Source organism: Apodemus sylvaticus, chromosome 3 (assembly GCF_947179515.1).
Source record: "Apodemus sylvaticus chromosome 3, mApoSyl1.1, whole genome shotgun sequence".
Classification (NCBI taxonomy): Eukaryota; Metazoa; Chordata; class Mammalia; order Rodentia; family Muridae; genus Apodemus; species Apodemus sylvaticus.
Window position 1 is genome coordinate 142,006,567 of NC_067474.1, and position 26,200 is coordinate 142,032,766.

The 26,200-nt window shown below is 48.2% G+C and overlaps 1 protein-coding gene across 1 annotated transcript in view; it reads left to right on the forward strand.

Moving 5' to 3' along the window:
- Positions 1–26,200, forward strand: part of Csmd2 (CUB and Sushi multiple domains 2) — a 563,664-nt gene that overhangs the window by 314,482 nt on the left and 222,982 nt on the right. The window contains exons 10-12 of the mRNA XM_052177421.1: positions 1,938–2,059; positions 16,385–16,488; positions 17,154–17,266. Coding sequence (XP_052033381.1) covers positions 1,938–2,059; positions 16,385–16,488; positions 17,154–17,266 — 339 coding nt within the window. The remainder of the gene's footprint in view (positions 1–1,937; positions 2,060–16,384; positions 16,489–17,153; positions 17,267–26,200) is intronic.

Below are 26,200 nucleotides of genomic sequence, written 5' to 3' on the forward strand. Positions count from 1 at the left end.
ACACATATACATACACCACACACACACACACACACCACACACATCACACAATACACATATACACACACCACACACACATACCCCACACATACACACATACACCACACACACATCACACACACATATACACCACACACACCACACATACATACATACCCCCCACACACATACACCACACACACACACCATACACACCACACACACAAACACACATACCACATATACATACCACAAACACAAACACACACACCACACACACCACATACCATATACCACACACACCACACCACACATACACACACACATACACACACACCACACACACACACCACACATATCACATACCACACACACACACCATAGACACCACATATGTACATACACACACACACATACCACACACACATACACACACACCACACACCATAGACACCACACATGCACATACACACACACCCATACCACACACACACACCATAGACACCACACACACACATACCAAACACACACACATACACACACACACCACACACACAACTCAGTTCAGGTCAATTGTGGGGGGACAATTCCTCCAGATGCAGAATAAGATGGACCATCAAAACCATCTGTGATGACCCCGAGCCCCTCAAAACAGCCCTGTGATTACAGCTGCTGTGCTCACGTGTGAGGGCTCCCAGGTTCTCGTCTATGCCTCCAGCTTCCTGGAGAGAGGCAGGGCCCTGCTGACAGATGTCTCGGCCCACATTCTGTCTGGCCCATAACAGCCACTTAATAAATGCTGGAGTGAATGAGCGTGGGAAACTGCACACCATGAGAAGCGATTCATTACACCCGGGAGTCGTGGAGCCTGCTTCTCAGATGCCTGGAAAGGGCTCCCGGGGAAAGGTTTGTCATGCCCAGCTCCACACACCGAGCAGCTCCCAGAAGTTTGAGGTCATCAACAGAAAGCACATATGACAGCATACCTATTTCACATGCCTAGGCCTGTTGAGTTCACACACTCGGTCTTCACTGTTAGGCAGTTCGCCTGCAATCGGGATGAATCGCCAAGCGGGCAGTGACAGGGCGGGCTCAGAGAGCCCTTTATGAAGACGGCTGTGTGCTAACGTTGAAGAATGAGGTGGCTTGGACTCCGTGCACATGTTTCTTAAATGGAAGCAAACACCTAGACCCAACGTGAAACCTTAAATGAGATCAATCTCCCCTTAATCTAATTAGTTTCGAAGCTATTTTAAAGAGCTTAATTAGATTAAGCCGTGATTGATAACACTTTATATCTACTTGAGGAGAGCACTTCTTCTAATTCACCTTGAGTCTTTATGCTTCCAGTCAGAAGCCCGTTCCAAGGCGTGGGCTGAGCCAGGGATGGATGGGGGAAGCAACAGGCTGGTTCTGAAGCTGCTCCGGCCTAGAGCTGGGTGACGCCGGGCATTTTGGCAGAGTCCTTGGGCACAGGCATGCATTCTGATCCCAGTTAGGGTGGCCTCCACTAGGGCATCCTGAGACTCTACTTCAGGAAGCCTGCAAGGTGGTAGCTGAAAGGGCTGAAGTCAGGCTAGCAGATAAGAAGTCTAGGGGTTCCATGTGGTACAGGTTGGGACTGGTTTGGAGACATAGGCTGCAGACAGGATGGAGCAGGGTGCTTGGTGTGTCCCTAGGTGCCTGTGAGCCACCCAGCCCTGGTCTGCTCACTCTTTAAGAGGGTGCACTGCCTTATCTGAGTGGAGTTGGGGAGGAAGGGTAGACTTAAGCAGAGTCTTGAGCCTGCCTGTGACTTCACCCTGAGCCTACCAGGAAACGTGGATATGCATGCAGGAAGCAGGCGGTTTCCAGGGAAGAGACAGATCCAGGCAGCATCTCTTCTGGGCTGTGTGCGGGAGACGGGAAGGACTGAACTTGCTGTAAACTAAAGTGTCTGTCTCGTCTCCTCTCCACAGCCCGCATGTGTGATGCCCACCTCCGAGGTCCCTCGGGCATCATCACGTCCCCCAACTTCCCCATTCAGTATGACAACAACGCACACTGTGTGTGGATTATCACGGCACTCAACCCTGCCAAGGTAAGGCTCCCAGAGTCGGGGGTGTCAGGGTCCTGTGGACAGGGGCCTGTTAGGGACCGATTGCCTACTAAGGAGTGCAGACCCGCCAGCCTCCTGGTGGTAGCTTCTCTGCAGAGAGCTTCTGTGTTCTTTCATTAGGTTTTGAATAAATAAAAAGACACAAGAAAGATAAAAACAACATTAATCCATGAAATGCTGAGTAACCATGTCCAAGCATAAGAAAAAAGAAAGGGCAGGAAATAACCAGCTACCTTGGTGGTGTTATACCCAAATCAATTGTTCAGGCACAGCTGTAGCTTGAAGTGTTTTTGTTATTATTATGCTTGCTTATACTTAACTGAATGTCCCCTAGAGTAGAATGCTTCAGGTGTGAGCATTCAAACTGCATATAAGTGTAATCTTGTGGGGAAGGGGGTTGTTGTTGGTTTTTTTGTTTGTTTGCTTGCTTGTTTGTTTTTTAATGTGCATGAGTATTCTGTGTACATATGTGGTACATTCCAGAAGAGGGCATCGGATCCCATTATAGATGGGCCTGAGCTACCATGTGGCTGCTGGGATTTGAACTCAGGACCTCTGGAGGAGCATCCAGTGCTCTTAACCACTGACCCATCTCTCCAGCCCCTTATAATCTTGTTTTTAAGAACTTACCTCACCATTTATCTAGGTTGTACGTAGTTCTACTCTGTTACCCACAACCTTCCATGTGTTCATTCCAGTCACTGGGGGCAAGGAGGGAATTGCTGTTGTTGTTACTGTTATTGTTTTGAATTTGTTTTTTTTTCAATTTCAGACTTTTTGTTTGTTTGTTTTGTTACCTTTTAAAAAAATGTAACAGTCTTGCCAGGGTCCTCGGCAACCTGTCTGAATCACTTGAATTCCGTCTGATTTGTTGGTGTTGAGTCCTTCGGTCCATGAACATGGTATGCCTTTCTGCTTACCATGTCTTCTATGGGTCTCAGTGAACTTGTCTCTATCACAGCTCTTACTCGTTTCTTGATATATTTGCTCCCAAGTACCATCCATATCTTCTGTCGTATAAATATAGCAGGTACGATTTGTATAAATATAAATCATGGCTTTCAAAACCCATCGTCTACCTGTTTCCTGATGCTCATTCAAAAATGCAATCAGTTTTTGTACCTCAATTTTTTTTTATATACATAGCAAATATCTCGAGGTTGTTTTTCTGAGGTTTTTCTCAGCATCGTTTGCAGACTGTTGACATCTGCAACGAATGATGGCTTTATCTCTTCCCTTCCGGTCCATTTACCACTTCTGATGGTGGTGCATTGAAGCTGAGCGGAATTTGTTTCTTCACTCTTCTGTGTGATGTCTCCTGGAGCATGCGTATTTCCAATCTGCAGAGTTTCCCTTGAGGCCTGGGGAAGTGTCTTTCACATCCTAGTTTACCAAGACATTGTATTGAAGATGGATGTCGAATTTTATCACACAACTTCCCACACTCGTGATACTGTCTTTATTCCTCTCCTTGATCCCACCCTGGAATGATTAGTGTTTGCTGCCCCTCCCAATGTCACCAGTCCCATGCCTAGGCCCTTCACCTGTCACCTGGTGTGGGCACTTTCCATACCCCTTTAGGTTTAACTCGCTAACATCTTATTCAACAGGGTGTTCCTATGTTGTTAGGGCTCTTATTTTATCCTTGCCAGAATTTTGTATCAAGAAAGGGCTGGCTTCATAAAACAGTTTGGAAAGTGTTTCCCTCTGTCTCCAGGGATTGTCAGTGGAAAATTGCAATAACTTTTGCTTTAAAGTTCAGTGGATCTTTTCAGCAGAGTGTCTGGATCTTGTGCTGGGAAATTAAACTCCAGACTCAATATCTCTAATGACTAAAGGGTAATCTAGGTCATTTGTTTTTGTCTTGAGTTCATTTTAGTTAAATTTTCGGAAGTATTATGTAGGCAATTATGCTCCTGTCTCTAACTGCAGCTATGATACCTGCTAATATTTGTATTGTATCCTCTTTCCTTTCTGATTTATACCTTTTTAAAAAATCAGTATTCCAAAAGCTGCATATCTGCTAGTTTGTTGAAAGAACTGAGTTTGGTTTTGTTAAGACTCCTTTAAAAATATTTTCTGTTTCACCAATTTCTATTTATCATTTCTTTCCTTCTGTGTTTTTATTTTTATTTTTATTTGTCTAGCATTTTATTCTGTCTGCTTAGTCCATTATTTACAATCGTATTTCAGCATCTAAGGCTGCAGATTTCCCTCTGGGGATTATTTTAGCTTTATTTCTACAAATTTTATTAGCAGTATGTAGAGCATAGTTACAAAATTTAGTTCTGATAGTTATTGGGTTTTAATTTGTATTTTAAAGATCTATTTGGCTTTTCATTTTGCATGTATGAATTCTCTGTCTGTGTATGTGTGTTTATATATGGATGTATGGTTGTATGTGTAAGTATGTATTTTGTATGTGCACCACATGTATGCCTGACATCTGTGGAGGTCAGAAGTGGGTATTGGATTCCTTAACCTGGAGTCCCCATGTGGGTGCTAGGAAGCAAACCCAGGTCCACCGCCGCCAGAACAGCAAATGCTCATAACCATCGAACTATCTCCCCCTACCCCTGGCCCACCTCTGAGCATCTTCCAGTTTCCACCATTGTTTGCCCTTCAATTGTGGCCTATTTAGAAATCCATAGAGATGTTAAGCAATGAAACTTTCTGGTTGTATGAATAAATGATTACAAAATTTATGTTTAGGGAAAGTTATATATATCAAATCACTCTAATTATTTTTGGATCAGAAATGTGGTCATTTTTCACATGTGTTCTATAGATACTTGAAAGCAAAAGGTGCATTTTGCATTGCTTTTTTTTTTTTTTTTTTTTTTTGCAGCTGTGTGTATGTCTTCTATCTTAATTGACATTTTTCACCTTCTTAATCAATGCCCTGTGAGGGAGGGGTATTAAAATCTCCCACTATGACAGCAGGTTTGTCTGTTTTTCTTTGAGGTTCTGTCAATTTGTGTGTCCTGTATTTTGGGAGTGTGTGATTAGTTGAATGTTACATGCTTTCCTGGAAAATCAGCTATTTCCAAAGCATGAGGTAATGACTATCTGTGATCGGTTTTTTTTTTTCCATGAAGTTTCCCTACCGCTCTCCAACCCCCCCACAATTACATCACATTTCTTTTGGTGTCCATCTTGTCTATTCTGTCCTGTTACTTTAAGCTTTTACTTGAGTCTGCTGGGTTTGTTTGTTTGTTTGTTTGTTTGTGCATAAAAAGCCACAGACTAATAATCTCTTAGAGAAACCAATGTAATCATATTGAATCATACAATTCTGTTAGAACTACTCTAAAATACTCTAGAAATATGAGTGTGTATATTTAGTAAGCCCCATGCTCTCTAATTTTATGTTTGCTTCTCCCTGAGAGGTCAGGGATTGCAAAAGACTACACCTCGAGTGACCCCACTGTTCTCTGCTGTGTGTGTTTCTGTCACCCTGATGCCTCCCACACTCTGCAGTGTTGCCATTTAATGAGCCTGCGCTGGCTCCGGCTTCTGGTTTGGACTTGCATGCATTTTCAGCACCTCCATCACAACCCTACCCTGCAGAATTACCTTCTTCCCTCTCCGCTCCATGCTTTATAACTCATGGTCCTGCCACCCACATGCTTTCCTAGCTCTCTTTTGTCTTGGGATGTCTCTTTACAAGTCTGCTGTCTTCTGACTTCTTTGTGTGGTGTCCTCTCTGTCTCCTTCATGACCTTCTGCTTGGCCTCGCTGTCCTATGTCCAAATGTGGGCATCTCACACATCTTCCCGTGTGAGCTCACCAAGTTTCTTGGAACAGTGGCTTGCGCCTTTCCTCCAAGCCTAGAAGTGTTTAGCCGTTGTCTCTCTTATTGTTGCTTGGCCTTTATTGCCTCTCTTCTCTTTCTTTAGGTGTTTGTCTCTCTGTCCTCTTTGAATCATGCTGTTTTCCTCCTCTCTCCTGGTCACGTGTTCTTTTCCTAGCCATTGACATCACCCACTGAAGACCTGCTGTAAACAGCTTCCACTTATGACGCCATTGTCTGTCCTTTGTAACACGTTCTTTATCATATTTCTCCTTCCTCATATGCCTGGAGCCTTCATCAGTTTGTAATGAAGCAATTTTTTTGCATTCTGTGTCTGTTAATATGAAGTATGTACATTTGATTCTGGTGGGGGACCAGATTTCACCTCCTGTGGTTCCCACCCAGAACCATGTTTCTATCTATGCTGTGTAATTTTTGACTGTGTAACTAGAATAGTAAACTTTGGGGATTATTTGAGGCCAGGGAAGAATTTGTTTCCTTAGAAAGATGGTATTAACCTCCGTAGGCTGTTCCTGGTGCCGAGAGCACCTCTGGCTATAACTGTCTTCAGATTTAAGTTTTCATCCTAGAGGTTTCAAACTGCGTAAGGAGCAGAAAGGCCTCAGAGTCATGTAATGGGCCTTCATCTTCATCAAGATCATAGATGATCAAGGAAAGTCTTGCTTTCTGCCCTTTCAGAAACCAATTTAATCATAAGTGTTAGGATCTAGGCTCTACAGCCTCCTGATCTACTCACAGGGCAGATGTCCCCAAGCGAGAGCTGGCGGACTGATTTTCAGTTCATCCCCATGCTACTTTGTGCAGGAGTGTCCCCGCCTTGGGGAGTTCTGGCCTCTGGCACCTGTCCCTTCAACTCCAAAAGTTCCTAAACCCGCAGCTGCGCTACCCCTTGGCCTTCCTTGATACTAAGGCCAGCTGCACACTCTCAGTCAGTGTCAGGGTCCCATACTTGCTGTGCAGCAGTCTCTGACTCTTCTCCTTATACTAGTGTATTTGGAGTGCTCCAACAAAAGGACCCCACTCTGTCAGGGGCTTAGAGGGCAGACACTCATTTCCTTACAGTTCTGCAGGGTAAAAGGTACGATCAGGGTGCTAGCAGATTTGGTTTCTACAGAGGGCTCGATCTGACTTGCAGGCCCCTACTGAACTTGTCCTCTCTTGACCTTACCTCTGTGCATAAAGAGAAGCTCTCCAAGACTGCTACCTCCTGCTCCTCGTGCTCCTCGTGCTCCTCATGCTCCTCGTGCTCCTCCTCTTCCTTCCCCTCCTTCTCCCTTTCCTCCCCCTTCTATAAGGACACCATATCTCTCTAGTTAGATATGTCCCCTAATAAAGTTCTAGGGGGCTTCCACATAGGAATTTACAAAGGATAGCATTCAGTCTATATAAGTTAGAGAACTTTTAAATTTGTTTTTGTTTTTAAGTTTTAGCCAATACTTCAAAATCCTTTAGGTCAAGTGCCAAAGTTCACAGCACTAAAACACAGGAAGCAGGCTCCGACACACAGCATCCTACATGGAAAGATTTACATTTTATTGCACTGTGTTGTGATAAACCTGATCAACAAGGAAGACTGCCTCAGCCACGTGGACTAAGGCTAGACCACAATGCTTACTGTTGTAGGGTTATTAAGTGGCTGACCAAGGGGTTCTTTCCCAACAGTCAAAGACATTACCGTGGTTTCATTTTGAACTTGAAGGTTGGGATAGGCGGAATCTTGGTTGGATGAGGCTTGAGAATTCACGGAGGATCAGTTTGTGTGCCTCTCATTAGGCCAGACTTCACCAATAAATGGAGGCTAGTGACTATATTGCCTGCTCCCCCATATGTCAAAGAAGAGGCTGCTCCAGTCTAGGCTCCTGGAGCCAGGCCCTCTGAAGAGAAGGCATCGTAGGAAAAGATTGCCCTTAGCATCTCTGCAGCTCTTGAATATGATTCCAGAAGTGGCTAAAGACAAGCAGAAGAGATGAGAGCAGAAGAATACGCTTTCTCTGGAAGCTGGTCCCCCTCTGCAGGTCTCAAAGATCCCCAGAGTCCTGACTCCAGGTGGGGGGGGGGCAGAGAACGCAAACTTGTCTTGCAACCAGGAGGGCATGAGCTGCAACCTCAAAGCTGAAGGTGGAGAAGTGAAGTGGCCTCCTGCTGACAAAGCGGACCATGCATACTTTCTAACCTGTTCCTGGAAATGGTACCTGGGAAGTTATCCCAGGACATCTTCAGCAGAAAAGCACAGCAGCTAAGTCCACAGCATGTTTTCAGAGAAGGCCATATGCTTAGCTATTTTATGTCCTCTGCCTTTAGAAATGAAGGCAGGTGTGCACCTTAGAAGCTGGAGCACAGGAAAGTGTGGCTGGAAGGATGGCCACAGTTCTTATGGGATACTCAGGAAGATGTCACTAACTGGAACAGCAGGGATATTTTCACCAAGGAGACGGTTGAGCAGGGTCTTAAGTATAGGTCAGCAGGAAGGAGCTGAGTGAGACGTGCAAAGGCACTGAGGCTTGCAACAACCTCTGAGAATGCAAGTACTTCCCCAACCCTGGATCAGCCACTGAAGAAAAGGCAAATGCGATCCACATCATGAGGTACCCACGAGCTCAGCCCAGATGTTTAGGATTTATCTTTAAGTAAAAAAATGTAAACCTGAGTGCATTAGGATGTCATTAATAACAATAATAGCATGTACTATACATCTAGCCTGTGCCAGCCACCGAACCAAGGAGGCCTACTCTGTAAACTATCCATTGCATTCTCTTAATTGTGAAATGAATTAGGTCTTAACAGACCTGCCAGATGGGTGAGGAAACTTGATTACAGCTAGGTTAAAGGTTGGAAATGGCCAACACACATGTCCAACAAGTGCCACAACATGGATTCGACCTCCATCTTTCTGGTTCCAGTGTCCTTACAGTCATAACTGTGGCACCCTCTGCTACTGACAGGAAAGGTACAGATGGGAGTGACTGGGATTGACACTGTAGGGTGAGCAGGGTAGGGTGGGTCAGAGCAACTTTGGACTCGGGGAGCTCAGACAAAATTCCCAGCACAGCAGTGGAGAGAAGCAGAGGAGGATATACAGAGACAGTAGGACCATTTAGGAATGGTGTCATCAACCAGGAGTGGATGAAAGATTTAGAGGGTGAGTGGGCAAAATGGCTGGTCAGGAGAGGAGTGGAAAAAGAAGGGGCAGGTCTTATTCAACACAGCATCTTAAGTGATGACGGGTGCTTGGCACACAGTAGGCACTCAACATCTACTAATCCAGTGAGCAAATGAATGATGACTTGGTGCCAATGAAGTTTAAGCCAATGAAGGACTTTAAAAAAATACATAGTAGCTGAAGAGATGATTCGGCTTGGTAGAGTGCTTGCCCTGCAAGCATAAAGATCTGAGTCCCATCCCCAAAAGCCACATAAAAAGCCAAGTATGGTGGTGTGTGCTTGTTTTCATGATCCCTGCCCTGGGGCCTGCTCACTACGCAGCCTGCACTAATTAGAGCTACCCAGGTCCAAGTGAGAGAGAGAGACGGACTGAAAAACCAAGGTAGGTGACTCCTGACGGTCTCTTGGGGCTTATCCTCTTGTCTCCATGTGTGCTTGTGAATATGCATGTGCACATACACACATGAACCCTCATCCATGCATACACATACATCTTCATACACATGTGCACCGTCACACTTATGTACATACATGGATTTGTACACACACACACACACACATACACACACACAAAGAAAGAGAAAATACAAAAGGTTGAACATCCTTTTTGCAGGACAAAAGAGAGACACAGACTATGGGGTGCACGAATGCTCCATGGTGCACGAATCTGGGTTCAGGACCGGAGAGAGGGGAGGTGGCACATGGGTGGGAATAGAAGCCTAAGGAAGGGAGATGATTTTGAAAAGAACTGGGAGACTCAGCGGACCCGGAAACCATCCTTAGGGGTGAACGAGAGATCATTAGCCTTGACAGGAGACCTGTCAGAGTCCAGCCTGGGTATGGGCTAGACAGTGGTCAGGGGTTATGTGGATAGAGGAGAGACATCGGAGGATGGGTACAAAGATTCCTTGGCTTGTAGGGAGACAGGAAGAGGAGGAACAGACGGGGTGTATTTTGACCTGTTTTCTTTGTTTTGAATGCTAGTTGGAATCTGGGGTCTACGTGCAGGCCAGGGCAGTGTAAACAGAGACACTCAGAGTGGAGAGGTGGGCAGAGGCGCGTGTGCAGACCTGAGTCCTTCTAACCAGGCAATCTGGAGCAAAGGCTAGCCATGGTGACAGGTGGGCCTGAGGCATGAGGACTGGAATATGTGCTGCTCAGTCCCCTCCCTGGAAGAGCAATCATGCCTCCCAGGGAGCTGAGCACACACAGGCATGAGGACCCTTGGACTTGCAGCTTTCCCATCGCTTCTTGTGCTCAGGAAGAACCTAGGGATGATCCAGGCCTGTAGAGAGGAGTCGTTATGGTATGGGGGTGGCCATGAGCCTGCACTAGCATGACCACAGAAACCAAGAACCTGGAGGACCCTCAGTCTATATTATGGAGACAAGAGCACAGTTCTGAAGGGGAGGCAGGCAGAGGGCCCAGCCCTTCTCTATAAAGTAGACGTAAGTAGCCCCACTACCTAGCATCTCAGGAGCTTGGCGGATTGAAGGGAAGGGCAAACAGGTGTGTGGTGTCCTTGGCCAATGCCAGGCCCGCTCTGCGCACTTGGGCCACCTGAGTTCTTACAGTATTCATCTTAGTGCTAATACAACATCTGCCTACCATGGGAGTCACTGAATTTGGCTCACCATCAGAAATACTTAGGGAGGCCTGACCGGTGCAGGTTCCCAAGACCATTCCTTACAAAGAACGCCTCGAGCAGCTCTGTGGACACTTGGAGCCTCTGTGCAAAGGTGCACTCCAGGGGCCCCACCAGCCCAGCTATGATAAACAACAGTCCCCTCCTGGCCATGTTCCGGGGCTACTCCCACTGCCAACCCCAGCAGCCCCAGTGGCAGGCACCTTGAACTCTGGTTCAAAGACATGCCTGGCCCTTAGAGGCCTCTGCCTGGTACTTCAGAGATGTGTCCCTATGCCTTCTCTGTTCCTCCAGGCTGGGAGAAACACCGTGGCCTTCCCTGTAAAGCCTGCATCATCCCAGCATGCCCCGCTCCCCATTCCTTCCTCTGCTTCCTTATCAGCACCACTTTGTATGCACAGTCCCCGCCCCTGCCCTGGTTCCCTAGGCTTTCTGAAAGCAAGACTAGCAAGTGCGCCAGTTTCTCCCACAGTGGACTCAAAGCCCAGTGGAGAGATGCATTGGCCTGTTGACCTCGTCTAGGCTGGAACCCTGGGCTTCCTTTGCTCAAGAGCATTTGCCACCATTGTCAGGAGAGGTTGTCTTGTGCTGAGGGGGTGTCTCACCTGTCTGTGGCACTCTCTCTTTGCCACCATCAGAGACTCTTGCTTCACTAGCCCCTCCTCCTACCCTGAGTCCCCACATTAGTTCCTACAGGAGTTCTCTCTGCTTCCTGTCCCCACTGTACACTGAGACATAGCTTCCCATCTGCGTGATCATGAAGTCAGTCCCGCCAGCTCCAGCCTCAGTGTACCATCCAACAGAAGCCTCATGCAGGCTGTTCTCCTAGCCCCACCCACCCTGCCTCAGCTGGCCTCTCTGCTCCTTCCTTACCCTGAACTACTCACAGCCTTGGCTTCCTCTGCACCGGCACGCCCTGTGCCCTGTGCGTCCTCCTTCCTCCGGGAATCCTCCTTCCATCCTTCTCTTTCTTGCCGTTCCCAGCACTAAGCGGTCCGTGTGCATCCTGGCGCTTCGATGCTGTGCTAAGTTGCGCTGAGATAAGGTCATGGGGAGCAGCCAGCTTCACGCATGGCACGTGGCAGGCACTCAGTAATCATGTCCCCGGAAGATGCGTTGGGGTGTTTGTTTATCCATTGATTTAATGGACTTAAGTTGGATGTCTGAGCTATACCAACGTGGCTCTTGATCGTGCCAGTTTCTACCACTGAGGGTTCTCCTGCCTTGCAAAGAGGTCTCGATTGGTCTGCATGTTAATGAGTCGTTATCAGATCCTGCATTCAAACAAAAGCCAAAAACAGAGGAGAAAACAACAAAGGGAAGCTGGGGCCTGCTGGAAGGCAAGGCTCCGAGTGCTGAACTCTTGGTGTAATTAGCCCTGCATCCTGGTCATGACTCCATAGTAGTGTGGTTCATATCCAGCGGCATCACAAACCAGTAATGGGAATCATTTTATGACTCGAGGTTCTGCCCTTGAAAGCAATATTTTCCCATTATGGGACTGGTAATCAGACACTCCCTCTGTGGAGATGACTTGGTAAGTTGGTGTCCCTTGCCCCAGGTCTGGCTGGAAGGAGCTGGTACAATTACCACAGTTAGCCAGAGCTGTAGTCACTGCAGAGGATGGCTGATCCTCCTGCAGGGAACACCATCTGGCTGGGGGTGGTTTCTGTGGGGCAAGCATTTGCCAAACACCTGCTGGAATCCAACTGAGAGCCTGGAGCAGCTTGAGAGGGTAGGATACTGTCCCCACCTTGTGCTCCTGAGACCCTGCTGGGGTGCCCCAAGGCTCTAGAGCACAGGGAGCCTGTCTGACAGTAGCACTCTGCCATCAGACTAGGCAAGCCACATCATCTCTGTGCCTGGTCCTTCCACTCTGTAAAACAAAAGCTATCCTGATTTTCATATGAGCAGATTTGTATAATATGCTTAGAACACAATTAACCTCATTGCAGGCATTAGCTATTGCAGTGAAGAGATCTTGTAAGATGATTAAAGGCCTTGCTTAGGCATCTCGGGGAATCTCTAAGGCTATCGCTTAGCAGACTAGGACCTCAGGGACATCAAGCTTTATAAAATCTGACTGGGACATAGCCATGTCCACTGAAGCACCTACTGTGTGTGGCTATGTTCATGCTACACAGAGCAGGGCAGCATGACAGATGGTATGTGGTCCTCAAAGATCACACAGACAGTATGTGGCCCTCAAAGGTATTTCTGATGTGACCTTCTACCAAAAAGGCTGGCCAACCTCTATTCTAATACTGTGAGGGGTGACACAGTCTGGCAGTTTTGCCCAGGCTTGGATTCAGAACAGGCTGGGAAAGCACCACGCTCTCAGATACTTTCTCTGATTCTGCATCTGCCAGGAGTATGGATAGGAACCATAGGTACAGAGGTGGTAAGCCCTGGGGCAGAGACAGTTGCCAGGGAAGCAGTGGGGGGAGGGGCGGAAGTGGGCACACCCTGATGGGGACCCACTTTCATCACTCTGACAAGGTCTCTGACCAGAGTAGTAAGAACAGTGGTTCTCTCTCTCAGCTCACAGCTTGAGGCGGGACAACACAGCACTATAAGAAAGTGTGTTGGAGCTGGGAGCAGCTGGAACATGTGGCTGGCCTCATACCTCAAATAACCAGAGTTGGGACAGGAAGCAAAGCCAGGTGGTGCACTTCAAGTCCCGCCCCCAGTGACTTACTTCCTCCAGTCAGGTTCCACACCCTCCCAAAACAGTGCCACCTGCTGGTGACCAAGTGTTCAAACATGAGCCTGTGGAGGATGGTTCACATTCCAATGGTCACATGATAAGGACACCCAGGAGTTCCAGGGCCATTCCAGCCGCGTGAGGGAACAGATGTGGAAGGGGGGTCTCAATATGTAGTCTAGGATGCCACACTACCTGAATCACTCGACATAGCAGGACTGTGGAGGATGAGATACACGGAGGGGATTCTAGCCTGCATTGGGGGGAAGGGTCATTTGCACCCACCCCATCTCACTGGTACCTCCTCCCTCAGCAGGCACTTGATGAAGTGAGGGACTTGTCTCTTGGGTGGCAGCTGCAGCAGATACCTCACATCAAGCCCTGGTTCTCAGCACGCTCACTGGTTCTCTGTTGTGTTTAGGACACAAGCTCAAATCCTTAGCGTGACAGACAGCCTTTCTTAGTGTTGCTTCTCCTGCTGAATCACCACTTCTGTTTTCTACATACTTAAATAACTGGATATAATAGACATCTCTGGACAGGGCTGGGGAGGTAGCCCAGTCACTAAAGAGAGAAAGAATTAATCCCCAGGAACCATCTTTAAAAAAAAAAAAAAAAGCCTATAGATTCGATGCATGGCTGTAAATCTGAAGCTCCTTGGAGCTTTCTGAACAGCCAGGCTAGCCTCGCTGGTGAGTTCCAGGACAAAGAGAGAACTTGTCTTTAAATAAAGGAAGTAGAGGGATTGGTGTCACCAGAAGAATATCCAAGGTTGTCCTCTATCCTCAACACACACACATACAGAAGCACACAGACACACACACATGCATACATATAGATACACAGGTATACACACAAAGACACGTACACAAATATATACATACACCTGCATACACACAGACATGCACAGACACACACACACCATATACATACACACAAACACACATGTACACACACACAAATACACACATACATCATGCACATACACACAGATACACAAGACATATGTACGCAGACATACACACATGCCATGTGCATACACACAGACACACATGCACAATACACAGACACATACACAGAGACAGACAGAGACACACAGACAGACAGACACACACACACACACATGTACCATGCACATACACACAGACATCTTTGGAGAAGTCACACTGTTTCCACACTTCTGTTCTCCACTCTGATGGTTCTTTTATCACCCACAGCCAATAGCTAAACCCTAGACTATTCATTCTCCACTCGCCAGCCAGGGACTCATTTCCTCCAGGAAACCCCTGGGCTTTCTCCCAGCCAGTGTGATGGTTTCCTCCTTTACCTATGTGTTAACTGACTGAGGTGCTCCAGAATATTCTCCTCAGAGTTGCTCCCCTCTGGGAACCCCATGCCCAAGCTGAGGGGTCTGTGAGGAGGGTACCAGGCTCCCCGGTGTGGACAGCATTAGTTTGCCTCTGCGATAAGTGAGGTAATAGGAATAAGACTGGATTGGCCTATAGACCTCTGTGCTGGGCTGGCTGCTTTGAACAGAGAAACAAGATGAAACCACCCATCATAATAAGGGAAAACAACGGAGGGAGTCTGTCCTCCTTGGCTTGTAGTGTCAATAGTGGAAAGAGAGAGAGAGAGAGAGAGAGAAAAGCTTCCCAGGAAGATCAGCAGGAGAATGGAAGAGGCAAAAAGAGTTTCTGCAGTTGGCCCCACCCACTACCCAGCTGCCCAAGCCCAAAAACAATCAGTCATCCAGGATTTCCCTTATCTCCCATCCCATCCCAGTCCCCATATCTATCCAGTCATACATCCCCAAAAGTCACCAGAGCCTGACCTCTCTTCCATCTCCTTTACTGCTCTTCTACCAAAGCCTCAACCTCCTCAGTACCCAACTCACAGCTGCCAGTCAGTTTCGAGCCAGCAGCCAGGCTGATGTCTCTTCCGTCAGGAGAAAGCCCATATGGCCGGGTGGGGGCTTTGAATTAAGTTCCAGGCAAACTCTGCGGTTCTAAACCTTCTGGAGTCACCTCTGTTCTCTAGGTCCAGCCAGACAGCCTTCAGAGTGCGGCAGCTGGCATGCCAGCTGTCCTTGGACCTGTTGTCCTACAGTTTGTTCTAGAATGTTCCCTCTCTGCTGTGGCTCAGGTTCTGTACACTGGATTCCCTCCCAGAGCATCCCCTGTCCCCTGCAGTCACCCTTAAGGTCAGATGGAAGTCCTCCACAGTCTTCAGAATTCCCTCAGAGGCCTCAGTCATGAGGAACAACCCTCTTCTGTCCAACACAGGTTCCTCTTACTCCATGATCTCCCACTATTGTACCTGTTCCTATAGTATCAGTATACTTCCTGGAACCCCTACCTTAAGCATGGCAGAGACGGTACAGTATGCTAAGGACATTCATGTCTGACTGGGGACAATGTTGTGTTAGTGGAAGCACCCACCCCAGCCTGGTATATGGCAGCTGCTTAATAAATATTTGTGAAAGATGGGACTAAGACAAGCTAGTAGAGAGAGAAAATGATCTTATTGAAATCTCCTTCCAAGAATATTCATTTCATCAGCAATTAAACCAACAGAAGGGGTGGGTAACAGTTGGTAGAAAAGAGAGGAAAAGGCTGTGGTGTCTTCTCCAGGTCCCTGGGGGCAGGAGAGCCGAGATTCCACATGCAGCCTAATACTGCCACTGAGCCTGAGGGGATTTCTGCCTATGAAAGCACCAAGAACAAGTCCAATCATCCTGTGGTCTGCCAGCTGTGCCTGGTGGCCAGATGTGCTGCAAACATCTTCAGAGATATCAGGGAGCCCCAGGGACCAGACCACCTATGGAGGGATAGCCATGTTCCTTGGGATGCCATGGAAATGAGTGGTGTATATAGGAGGGGACTCCCCCCCCCCAGAAACTTGGGGTATATTAGGACACAGTGAGGCTTCCACAGACTTCATCGAAGCTACTGCCTGGTCCCTAACACTGTGTTCCCTCTTCTAGGTGATCAAACTGGCCTTTGAAGAGTTCGATCTGGAGAGGGGCTATGACACCCTGACAGTTGGGGACGGTGGGCAGGATGGGGACCAGAAGACGGTCCTCTACATGTAAGTGAGATGTCATGTCTGGATGGGAATTGAGGGATAGAGACCAGTTCATAGAGTCTGCACTGGTCCCCAGACCCAGCGCTATAGGTACAATGTCCTGTGGTCTCCCTGGTAATACAATAATCCATCTACCTCTCTCTACCCCAGCCAAGGGGAGCAGACTTCATAGTGAGGTTACACAAAGCGTTCAGACTGAGCAGTCTTGGGAAAGTGAAACAAAGTCTCCATGCCTGTGTGCCTGGCTATCCTACTAGCCAAGCACTTCTTTGAAACACCCTGAGTGCCACCTCAGTGTCTTTTCTAGGTGACTTCTACCCCTAGCAGTCTAACTTTCCATTGAGACAATGGAAGTGTTTGGGGGACCTTTCCACATGCTCAGAACTATCTGAGACATGGGCATCTTCATAGGCACAATAAATGTCTTTCCCAGGCCAAGGAAGTCTCATTAAGGGATCCATGATACCAGGCTGTCCTATACTTCACTGGGCCGGGCCTTTGCTTTGTACCTAGCACAGTAACCCAGCAAGGAGCCAAGAAATGTCTTCGCCCTAGGCATGTGGCCTAGATCCAGATTTAGAGCATGATAGTCCCATCGTGGGCCTGGCTCCTAAGTTTCCCTTGGCCCTTGGTGTGGGGCAGACCTCTAATGATCTCTTTCCCAACAGCCTGACAGGTACCTCCGTCCCAGACCTCATCGTCAGCACTCACCATCAAATGTGGCTCCTCTTCCAGAGTGACAGCAGTGGCAGCTCCCTGGGATTCAAGGCTTCCTATGAAGGTAACTGTTTTCAAGGGACCTCGCAAGGCTCAGCCAGGGAGGAGGAGCCTGGGATCTTCATCTGCAAAGGATGAAGCCTGAGTTCAAATTCTGGCCCCTTCCATGCCTCTCCTCAGACACATTATTTGACCTCTCTGAGATCCTGCCTCCTTTGTTTCATGCCCCCACCCCTACCCCTGCACTGTGCCAGACACTTTTGAGGATTGTCCAGGACAGATCAGTTGGTGTGCAGGATATCCTGGGGACAGCTATAGACACAGGTCGCTAAGTCATACCTGGCAGACTTGCTGAGCCTCATGATTTTTTAAAAATCTTTATACTAGGGCCACTGTGTACCTACCAAGCTACCTTGGGATAAATGAGTGAGTGTGTCAAGCACAGAGGACAGATAGCCACCATTGTAGATGGCCTGGAGAAGAGGCAGACTGGACTCACTCTTCCTTCCTTTTACTAACTAATCCTAAAGAAATGACATATTCTGGGGTCCATGAGATATTCCCGTTATCACCCTTCACAAACTCCCAGATCTCCTATGGGTCAAAAGACAGGCCCCAAGAAGAAAGCAGAAGGAGTCATGTTGTGAGGGAGTAAACTCTTTCAGGTATCAGACTCAGCCCTTGCCCCAGGTGCTCCCATTTCTAGTCTGGAGACAGAACAAATGAATATTAATGCAAGATGGCCACCCACCCACGCAGTGGGAATGAGAAAAAGGAAGCAGACATCTTTTTGGGAAAGTGGGTTCTAAGTCCTAAGAATGATCCAATGGCTGACAGAGACCTGGGTCAGGATGCAGAGGAGAAAAGTGTGTCCTCAGGGTGACTCCCATAGCCAATACCTACCTGCTGTACCAAAGATTCTTTTCATGCCAGGACCTATTGTGTTTCTCCCCTGGGCACGCAAGAGGTGTTGCGTATCCCAAACCAGGGGCATAAACCAAAACAAACCAGGCCTCTTAAAACAACAGCAGTGTGCTCCTGCACACACGTGTTTCTGTCTGGAGGTGGCAATTCTGGTACCAATGTCAGCAGGGCACGTTCCCTCTGAGACTCTGGTAGCATCCTTTCTCATGTTTCCTCACATCTAGAAGTGACTAACAGTTCCTGGTATCCCCTAGCTTATAGACGCATCTCTCCTATCTCTGCCTTTGTCATCTTACACATTTTTGTGTATGTCTTCTCATAAGGGTGTCAGCAGCTTTGGGTTAAGGGCCCATACAACCATGCAGTATGACTCCATCCCAATGACATGTGCAAAAACTGTCTCCAAATAAGTCTCAGTCACAGATGCATGGATTTAGAACTATAGCAACTCAAATAGCTAATGGGAGGCTAGTCCGTAATACTAATGCTCACTGTACTGTGTTACCAGAGTAAAGACAGTCGGTATGTTCTTCCCCTAGCCTGGGTCTTGGGGGGGCAGAGGACCGTACAGGATGCCTGGGTAACCAATGCCGAATACAAATCCTCCCTCTGCTACTTTGCTGCTCTGGGGTGTCCATGGGCTTTCTTTGGGCTCTACTTCTTCACCCAGAGAAACAGAGATAATAGCACAGGACAATCTGTAGAGAAGATGAGATTTGAAATAAAAAGAGGAGAAGGAGGAATAGGAGAGAGAGGAGGAAGAAGAGACAGCCTAGCAGTTGTAGACCTGTGATCCCAGCTACTCTGGAGACGGAGGCAGGAGGATCACACATTCAAAGCCAATCTGGGCTACGGGTGAATTCTAGAAGAGCCTAAGCAACTCAGTGAGATCCTGTTTTAAAATTAAAACCTGAAAAGTTGGGCTGGAGAGATGACTTAGGAGTTAAGAGTACTCACTGTTCTCCCAGCATCCACGTGGACCTCAAAACCTTCCATTAACTCTAGGGCTGGAAGATCTCGCATCATCCTCTGGTCTTGTGCAAACCAGCCATGTGTGTTGAACACACACAGGAATGCAGACAAACCTACACACACACACACACACCAACAAATTATAAAACAGCAATAAAAAAGGAAAATCCATTGAGCCGTGCCCAATGGTAGATTATCTACCAGCATGTGAGAGGCCCTGGATTCCATGCTTACTGTTAAGAGCAAGGGACGAGGGAAAGCTGGAATCAAAGCAGCTAGGAATACCCATAGGAGAGCATAGGAAGTTACACCCTGGGCCATTCTGCACACCTGAGCAGCCTTGTGATGGGAAGAGCCCCAGGCAGGACGCTGCTCAGGCAGGATCCTGATCCAAACCCGGCTGTCATTTACTGCCACGAAAATGGGAAATGATTTGGATGTGTATTCCATAGCATCCCTTGATTCTAAAATCCTGTGAATGTTCGTCAGTAAATGTCCTCATCCATAGGGAAGAAACAACCCCTGATATCTGCATGTCCTTGATCAGCTCATGCTTGGCCTGAGGTCTGGATAAGACACAAATACCTTGAGCCTAAATGAGATAATAGCAATCAATAGAACAGTCTAGAACAGGGAGAGCTGTTGGCTTAAGTAGTAATAGACAGTAAAATAGCAGACAGACAGACAGACAGACAGACAGACAGATCTCAGCTGCTGGAATGGAACCCAGGCACTTCTCGTGCTTTCTTCAGCCCTGATCAGCCATTGGAGAGCAGAGCTTAGCTGGAGAAGGCCCCAGGTTTGGAGGGATTTAAGCCAATCCCCATGAGAATTGTTTGTGACCCTCTAATGTTTATACGGTGGGGGGGGGGGCGGGAGGTGGCCTCTGGAGGCTAGAGAGCTCTGTCCAAATATTTGAAGGTTAGTCACACAGGAAAAGGAATCAGATCTGCATGCGGGGACTTTGCTGAATAAGAAGGAGGAGCGGAGGTTGCTGAGAGCCTACTGTGTGTCAGCAGCCTTGAGGTCATCATCCCGGGAGCACCTAGCATCCCAGACAGACTTGGTGCAGCCCCAGAGGCCATCAGGCTGAGCAAGGGACTGCACTGACCCGTTCCTCTTTCTTTTTTGTCTTTGTTGCTGTTTCATTTCTCCCTGCCCCGACTTCTCCTCCACTCCTTCTAAACCTAAACTCAAGAAGAGATTCATAACTAAATACCAGAAAAACATTACCTTATCTCATGCAACCCTTTCGAGGCACAGAGGGGTTAAGTAACCTGGCTAGGGTCACACAGAAGTCCGGGAAGTGGCATTGTTGGCATTTGAGGCCACATCTCTCTAGCTTCAAAGCACATGGTTTTCCTCCTATACTGAAGGCTTCCCAAAGCTACTGAATTAGAATCCCTTATAAATTCTTTATAGAAGCCAAAGCTTTGCCCCAATCTGGTGGACCATACAGCAGTAGCCTGCTGTCCAGGTCACTGGAGGTTGGAGGTGGGCTCATTAGCTCCCATTTCTGTTCTGGTTATCCAGGGTTGATTAAACACCTACTGTGTGGCCAGTTCAGTGCTGGGTACTTCTGTCATAGCAGTGAGCCTCCTGGCTGTGGTCTAATAGCTGGGGGGATGCCAGACACAGACTAGTGCCATCAGGACTTCCTGGACCCGTGACTGATTAGGAAAGACAGTCTGTGTCTTTCGGGGCCTCTCCAACCTTCCTGGCTGTATCAGGTTGTGTACAGCAGGATCTATCATAATCAAATCGACCCTGGGATTGGATCAGACCTGATGAATGTCAGCATGGTTTTGAACAGCAATCCCAAGAACGCTGTGTGGTCTCTATGAGCTTGTTTTCCCACTCACATACCAGCTAACGATGCAAGGGGGGGGGGATGGGAGGCCTCAGAACTGCACTGACATCGAAATGGTACTACAGAAAATCCCCTGTATGTCTGCCACCAAGACAGTGCCTTCCTCTTAGAGTCCCCAGTGCTGTCGCCATCCATGTCCCTTAGGTTCCTGCCTCTGGGCCAGACCTGGATCTGCCTCCTATGGCCCATGGCTGCTCCCAGATCCTGGTTTTAGGACCTACCTCGTCCCACAGCCCCTTGCTCTCTGGGCGCATGGCGGTCAAAGGTCAATATCTGGTGTTGGAGTTTTCATTGTTATGACAGAGCACCTGACATAAAGAACCTCCAGGAGAAGGATAGTTTCAGAGGATTCCATGCCCCAGTCTCCGCTGATGCCAGACCTGAGGAGGGCAGAACACTGTGGGAGTGGGAGTGGGAGGGTGTAGCAGAGGCAGTTCATGTCACAGTGGACAGAAAGCATAGAGTCTGAAAGAGCACAGGAATGAGATGTCCTTGAGGGCTCACCTCTGACTCTACTTCTTCCACCAAGAAGCACCTCCAAGGCCTCCAGTACCTTTCCAAGGCTCCCAAGAGGCTGGGGACCAAACTTTCAATGATGGAGCCTTTAAAGAAGGGGCACAGAGGGGCAGAAACCCAGTGACAGAACTTGGTCCAGTCAGCAGGACCCCCCTTTCCTCCATCCCTGGTCTCTGCCTGGACGAGGTATCTGAGGAGTGAGACCCTCCGTCTTACACCTCTGCTGATATCAGAAGATGGTAGATTGAGCCCCGTGATGTGATTACGCTGCCAGATCCTGCTCCAGCACCTGCTGCTATCCCTTCCCACTGTGGCTGCATGGATCCCTATTGCTGCCTCTTAGGGTCTGTCCTCGAAACTGCTCACACTGACTCCCTAGCTTTAACTCGACACTAAACTCTGATGGCTGCCCATCTGTTCCCGCCTGCAGCTCTGTTGTTACTGGAGTTGCTTCCTCTCTGACACCTCAAACCAACCCACTCAGGTTAGTCAGCCAAGGTCCCCAGAACAAAGTACCACAGGCTGGACCCTGGGTGGATATGCTTTCAAATAGAAGTGGATGGTCAGGGCTTTAGACAACTTAGTATCTGGTGAGAGCTCTCTTCTGACTCACCAGCAGCCCCGTGTCCTCTCACAGCTTTTCCTTGGAGGAAGCATGGGCTCTCTTCTGTAAAGACAGAAGTCCCTTCAGGCCGGGCCCCCTCTTCTGTCTTCATGCAACTTTAAGGACTTCCACAGAGATCCATCTTTAAGCGCTATCACCCTGGAAGCTGAAGGCATCAGTAAACCAATGAGGGAGCATGAGTGCTGAGTTCATAGTTATCACCCCAAAGTAGGTTCCCCCATCTCCACCCTTCCTCCTATCCCACCCCCGCACCTCATCTATGCCCCAGTGTTGGTGGGCAGCAGTATCACCAGACCTCACCTCAGTCTCCTCAGTTCCCACATTCCTGCAGTTCTCCCTTGGCCACATCCCCCTCTCACCACCGTGATCCAGTCCTTCATCCTCCTCTGTTACTGAGTCGCTGACAGCACAGACCTCCCACCCAACACCCTTCCCTCGCCATCTGCCACACAGCACACGGTGATCTTCCAGACTCCAAGTCTGGCATAGTGTTCTCCTGCTTGAGGTGGCTGGGGGAGGGAGAGAACAGACTTGAATGATAGTTTCCCAGCTTCTCATTGGCTTCAGTAGGAAGTACCAAGTCTTGCACACAGCATGCCCAGTTCCTCGTGAGCATCCCTAAACTACATTCTGGCTCCCGTGAGTCCACTCAAGGTAGAGATCACAGCTTCTCCCCATCCCTTGCCAGGCCCCATCTAGAACATGTGCTCAGAAAAGCTTTGAAGAATTCAGTTCTGATGACTTCACCAGGGTATATTCAGAAACACTCCTTGAACCTTCTGAATTCCTCTCTTCTCCTTTACTACATGGTGCCCAGGTGCCAGGCATCGGGCCTTCTCCATTGTTCCTGGGGCTTATGGGTTGGGCAAACCAAGCCCAGTTTACAATGAGATTCTTGCATGGCCCCTGGCATGAGCCAGTTCTTTCACTGGTGAGCCTGAGTTTTCCTGTCCATGGAGAGGCATGAGTAACTGGTAGGATTGCTAGGGCTCTCAAAGGCTCGGTTCTCTGAAGCACCCAGCATGAGCCTGGCATTTAGGAATCAGGAGATTGAAACTTGTTCTCTCCTCCTTCCTCCTCAGGCCTGTGGCTCTTCCACTACATTACTGCTCAAAGCATCCATGTTTGTTACATCTGCTCACATGCTGGCCTCCTGATGATTCCAGCTTCAGGGACATCCCATGCCACATATATATATATATATATATATATATATATATATATCTTAGCCCAGGCATGGGAGGCTAGCCCTAGACGGATGCTCTATAGGATGACCGCAGACATCTGAATACGGGGGCATCATCTACTATTTCTGCAGTGGCCCCTGGGCATAGCTGGCCACTTTGCTCCATCCCTGAGGGCAGGGGTGCTACTCTGGGGCAGGCGGGCAGCTCTGTAGCCTCCCCACATTAAGAGTTCCTCTCTACCCCAGGGCTTGAGAAGTAGTTTAGGCTGTCAAGCATCTGCTATGCAAGCATGAGGACCAAAGTTTGGTTCCTGAGAACCTACATGAAAGAGCTGGGCATGGTGGGGCACAGTTGTAATCCAAAAGCTTGGGTGGAAGAAACGGGTCAATCCCCAGGGCTTACTGGCCAGGTAGCCCAGGGTTACCAGCAAAGGCCAAATTAGAGAGAAAGATCCTGCCTTGAAAAGGTGCACAGTGACCTGAGGAATGATACTGGAGACTGATTTTGGTTTCCACACTCACATATGTACATAACACACACACACACACACACACACACACACACACACACACACGCACGCACACACACGCTACATGAGCAGAAAGAAAAGGAAAAAATTCTCCCCCCTTGTTAAAAGCTTAAGATCTAGTGGAAAGACTGGAGCTGACATATGTACATAAACACACATACACACACACACACACACACACACACACACACACACGAGCAGAAAGAAAAGGAAAAAATTCTCCCCCTCTTGTTAAAAGCTCAAGATCTAGTGGAAAGACTGGAGCATCTACTTTTCAAAATTTTTCCTGATCAGTTTGTCATCCTTCCAGTTTGGATAGAGGAGGAGGCTTGGGAATACTGGAGCCCTCTGAGCCTAAAAACACGGTCTCCCTCCATGGGGGCGCCAGCTGTGGGAATCACATTCACAGTTGCGATTTCTTTGCTTCCCAGTAGAACCAGAAATATTTAAGGAACAGGCAATTAGCACTTACCAGAAACATTATAAAATTACACACAACTTGCTAACAAGTTTTCACATCAATCTGGATGTCTCTTTGCTTCCTGACTGGAGTCTGGGATGTGGCAGCCTGATGCTCAGTCTGGGAGGTTGACCCAGGGGAGGAGCAAGTAGTCCCCCCTCCCCCAACCCTTGCTCCTGAGGATGGAGGTGAAGAGCAGAGAGGATCATTCAGGAAGGATGCCCAGGGACTCGTGACAGAAATGAGATCATCTGTTGACTCACGCCCCTAAGGTCTTATGATGTATTAGAGACACTATTCAGGACACCGAGGCTGGCTCTGCCTTCACCCAATTTGTAGACTGTTTTCACAAGCATGGAGTAAGTGTTAGAAGATGGGGAATCAGAGTGGCCTCTGACCTTGCTTGAGGGCACCAGGGAAATAAGTGAAAGTTCTCAGGGGACCTGATGTCAGAGACTCGGGCTACTTTGAAGGACACAGAGGAGGGGTTGTCAGACTTCCCTGAGAAAAGGGACATTTTGTCTGGGCACGGTAGCTTGTTGAAGGTGTGGGAGGCTGAAGGGATGGCTCACTAGGCAAGTACTGCCATGCAGTCATGAGTATCTTAGCTTGGATGCCCAGGACCGTGTAAAAAGCTGGGCATAGTAGCTCATCTATAGTCCCAAAACTGAGGAGGCAGAGACAGGTGGCACCCTGTCAACCCGCTAGCCTGGTCGGTGGGTTCAGTGAGAGACCCTGCCTCAGAAAATAAGATGGATAATATCAGGAAGATACCTGGTATCAAACTCTGGCCTACACACAAGGGTATTCACACATGCACAGCTACACGCATGTGCACACACAGGAGCTCGCACACACACATAAACATGAGACATTTCTCAACATTAAAATTTCTATTGGAAGCCAGGCAGTGGTGGTGCATGCCTTTAATACCAGCACTTGGGAGGCAGAGGCAGGCAGATTTCTGAGTTCAAGGCCAGCCTGGTCTACAGAGTGAGTTCCAGGACAGCCGGGGCTACACAGAGAAACCCTATCTTGAAAAGAAGAAACCAAAAAAAAAAAAAAATCTCTACTGGAATCAGTTTTGAGAATGAGTAGAGAGACGATATCAAGCAGAGGACATGCTTATGTCTCCTGGTCTGGCACCTAACTGAAAAAAGGCACCAGAGCACTTCCGGAAAGAGGCAGCATTGGTCCAGGCTTATACAGATGCTAAAGGCAATGATTCAACAGGAACAACTCCACAACCCCTTAGGGCCCTGTTGGCCCTCGTCTTGCCCAGTGTCAGGTGCCTAACCAGCTCAGATTCTCACCTGCTATTTCAGAATAGCCTTACATGTTACCTAGCCCCACAAAACTCCTCTCTCTGGTACTTAATGATGCCCCTCTGAGCTCTGGCCCTATCAGAAGTGAGATACCTGCATTTCAGAAATGCTACCTGGATCCCTGAAATGTTAAATATTGACTAGAGCCAAATACAACACCCAGAGCGTAGATCACCGTGGCAACAGGACACAAAAGGAGCTCCTGAGTTGGCCTAATGAGTCTTAGGAGGCCCAGATTGGGGGTACTTGGACTGACTCTGTCTGGCAGACAAGCAGGGGGTGTTCATTTTAGAAAAAGCAGACAGCAGGTGCCCAGTTCCTTCGTGGGCAAGCTGGCAGGGCTCTGCAAACAAGAGACCATGATAACAATGAGGAAGTGCCACCACGGTGCTGGATCTGCGCCATGTTCCGGCATCTTGGCTGTCAACTTAGACACACATAAGCTCTCATTTAGCCCTCGCAGTGACCCTGGTCAGGAGAGCTGTTATTACAATTTCCATTTTATGCAAAACAAAAACTAAAGGTCAGAAAGAATTGGCAGCATGGGCTGGTGAGTTAGATGGTTCAGTGGATAAAGCTCTTGCCGGGCA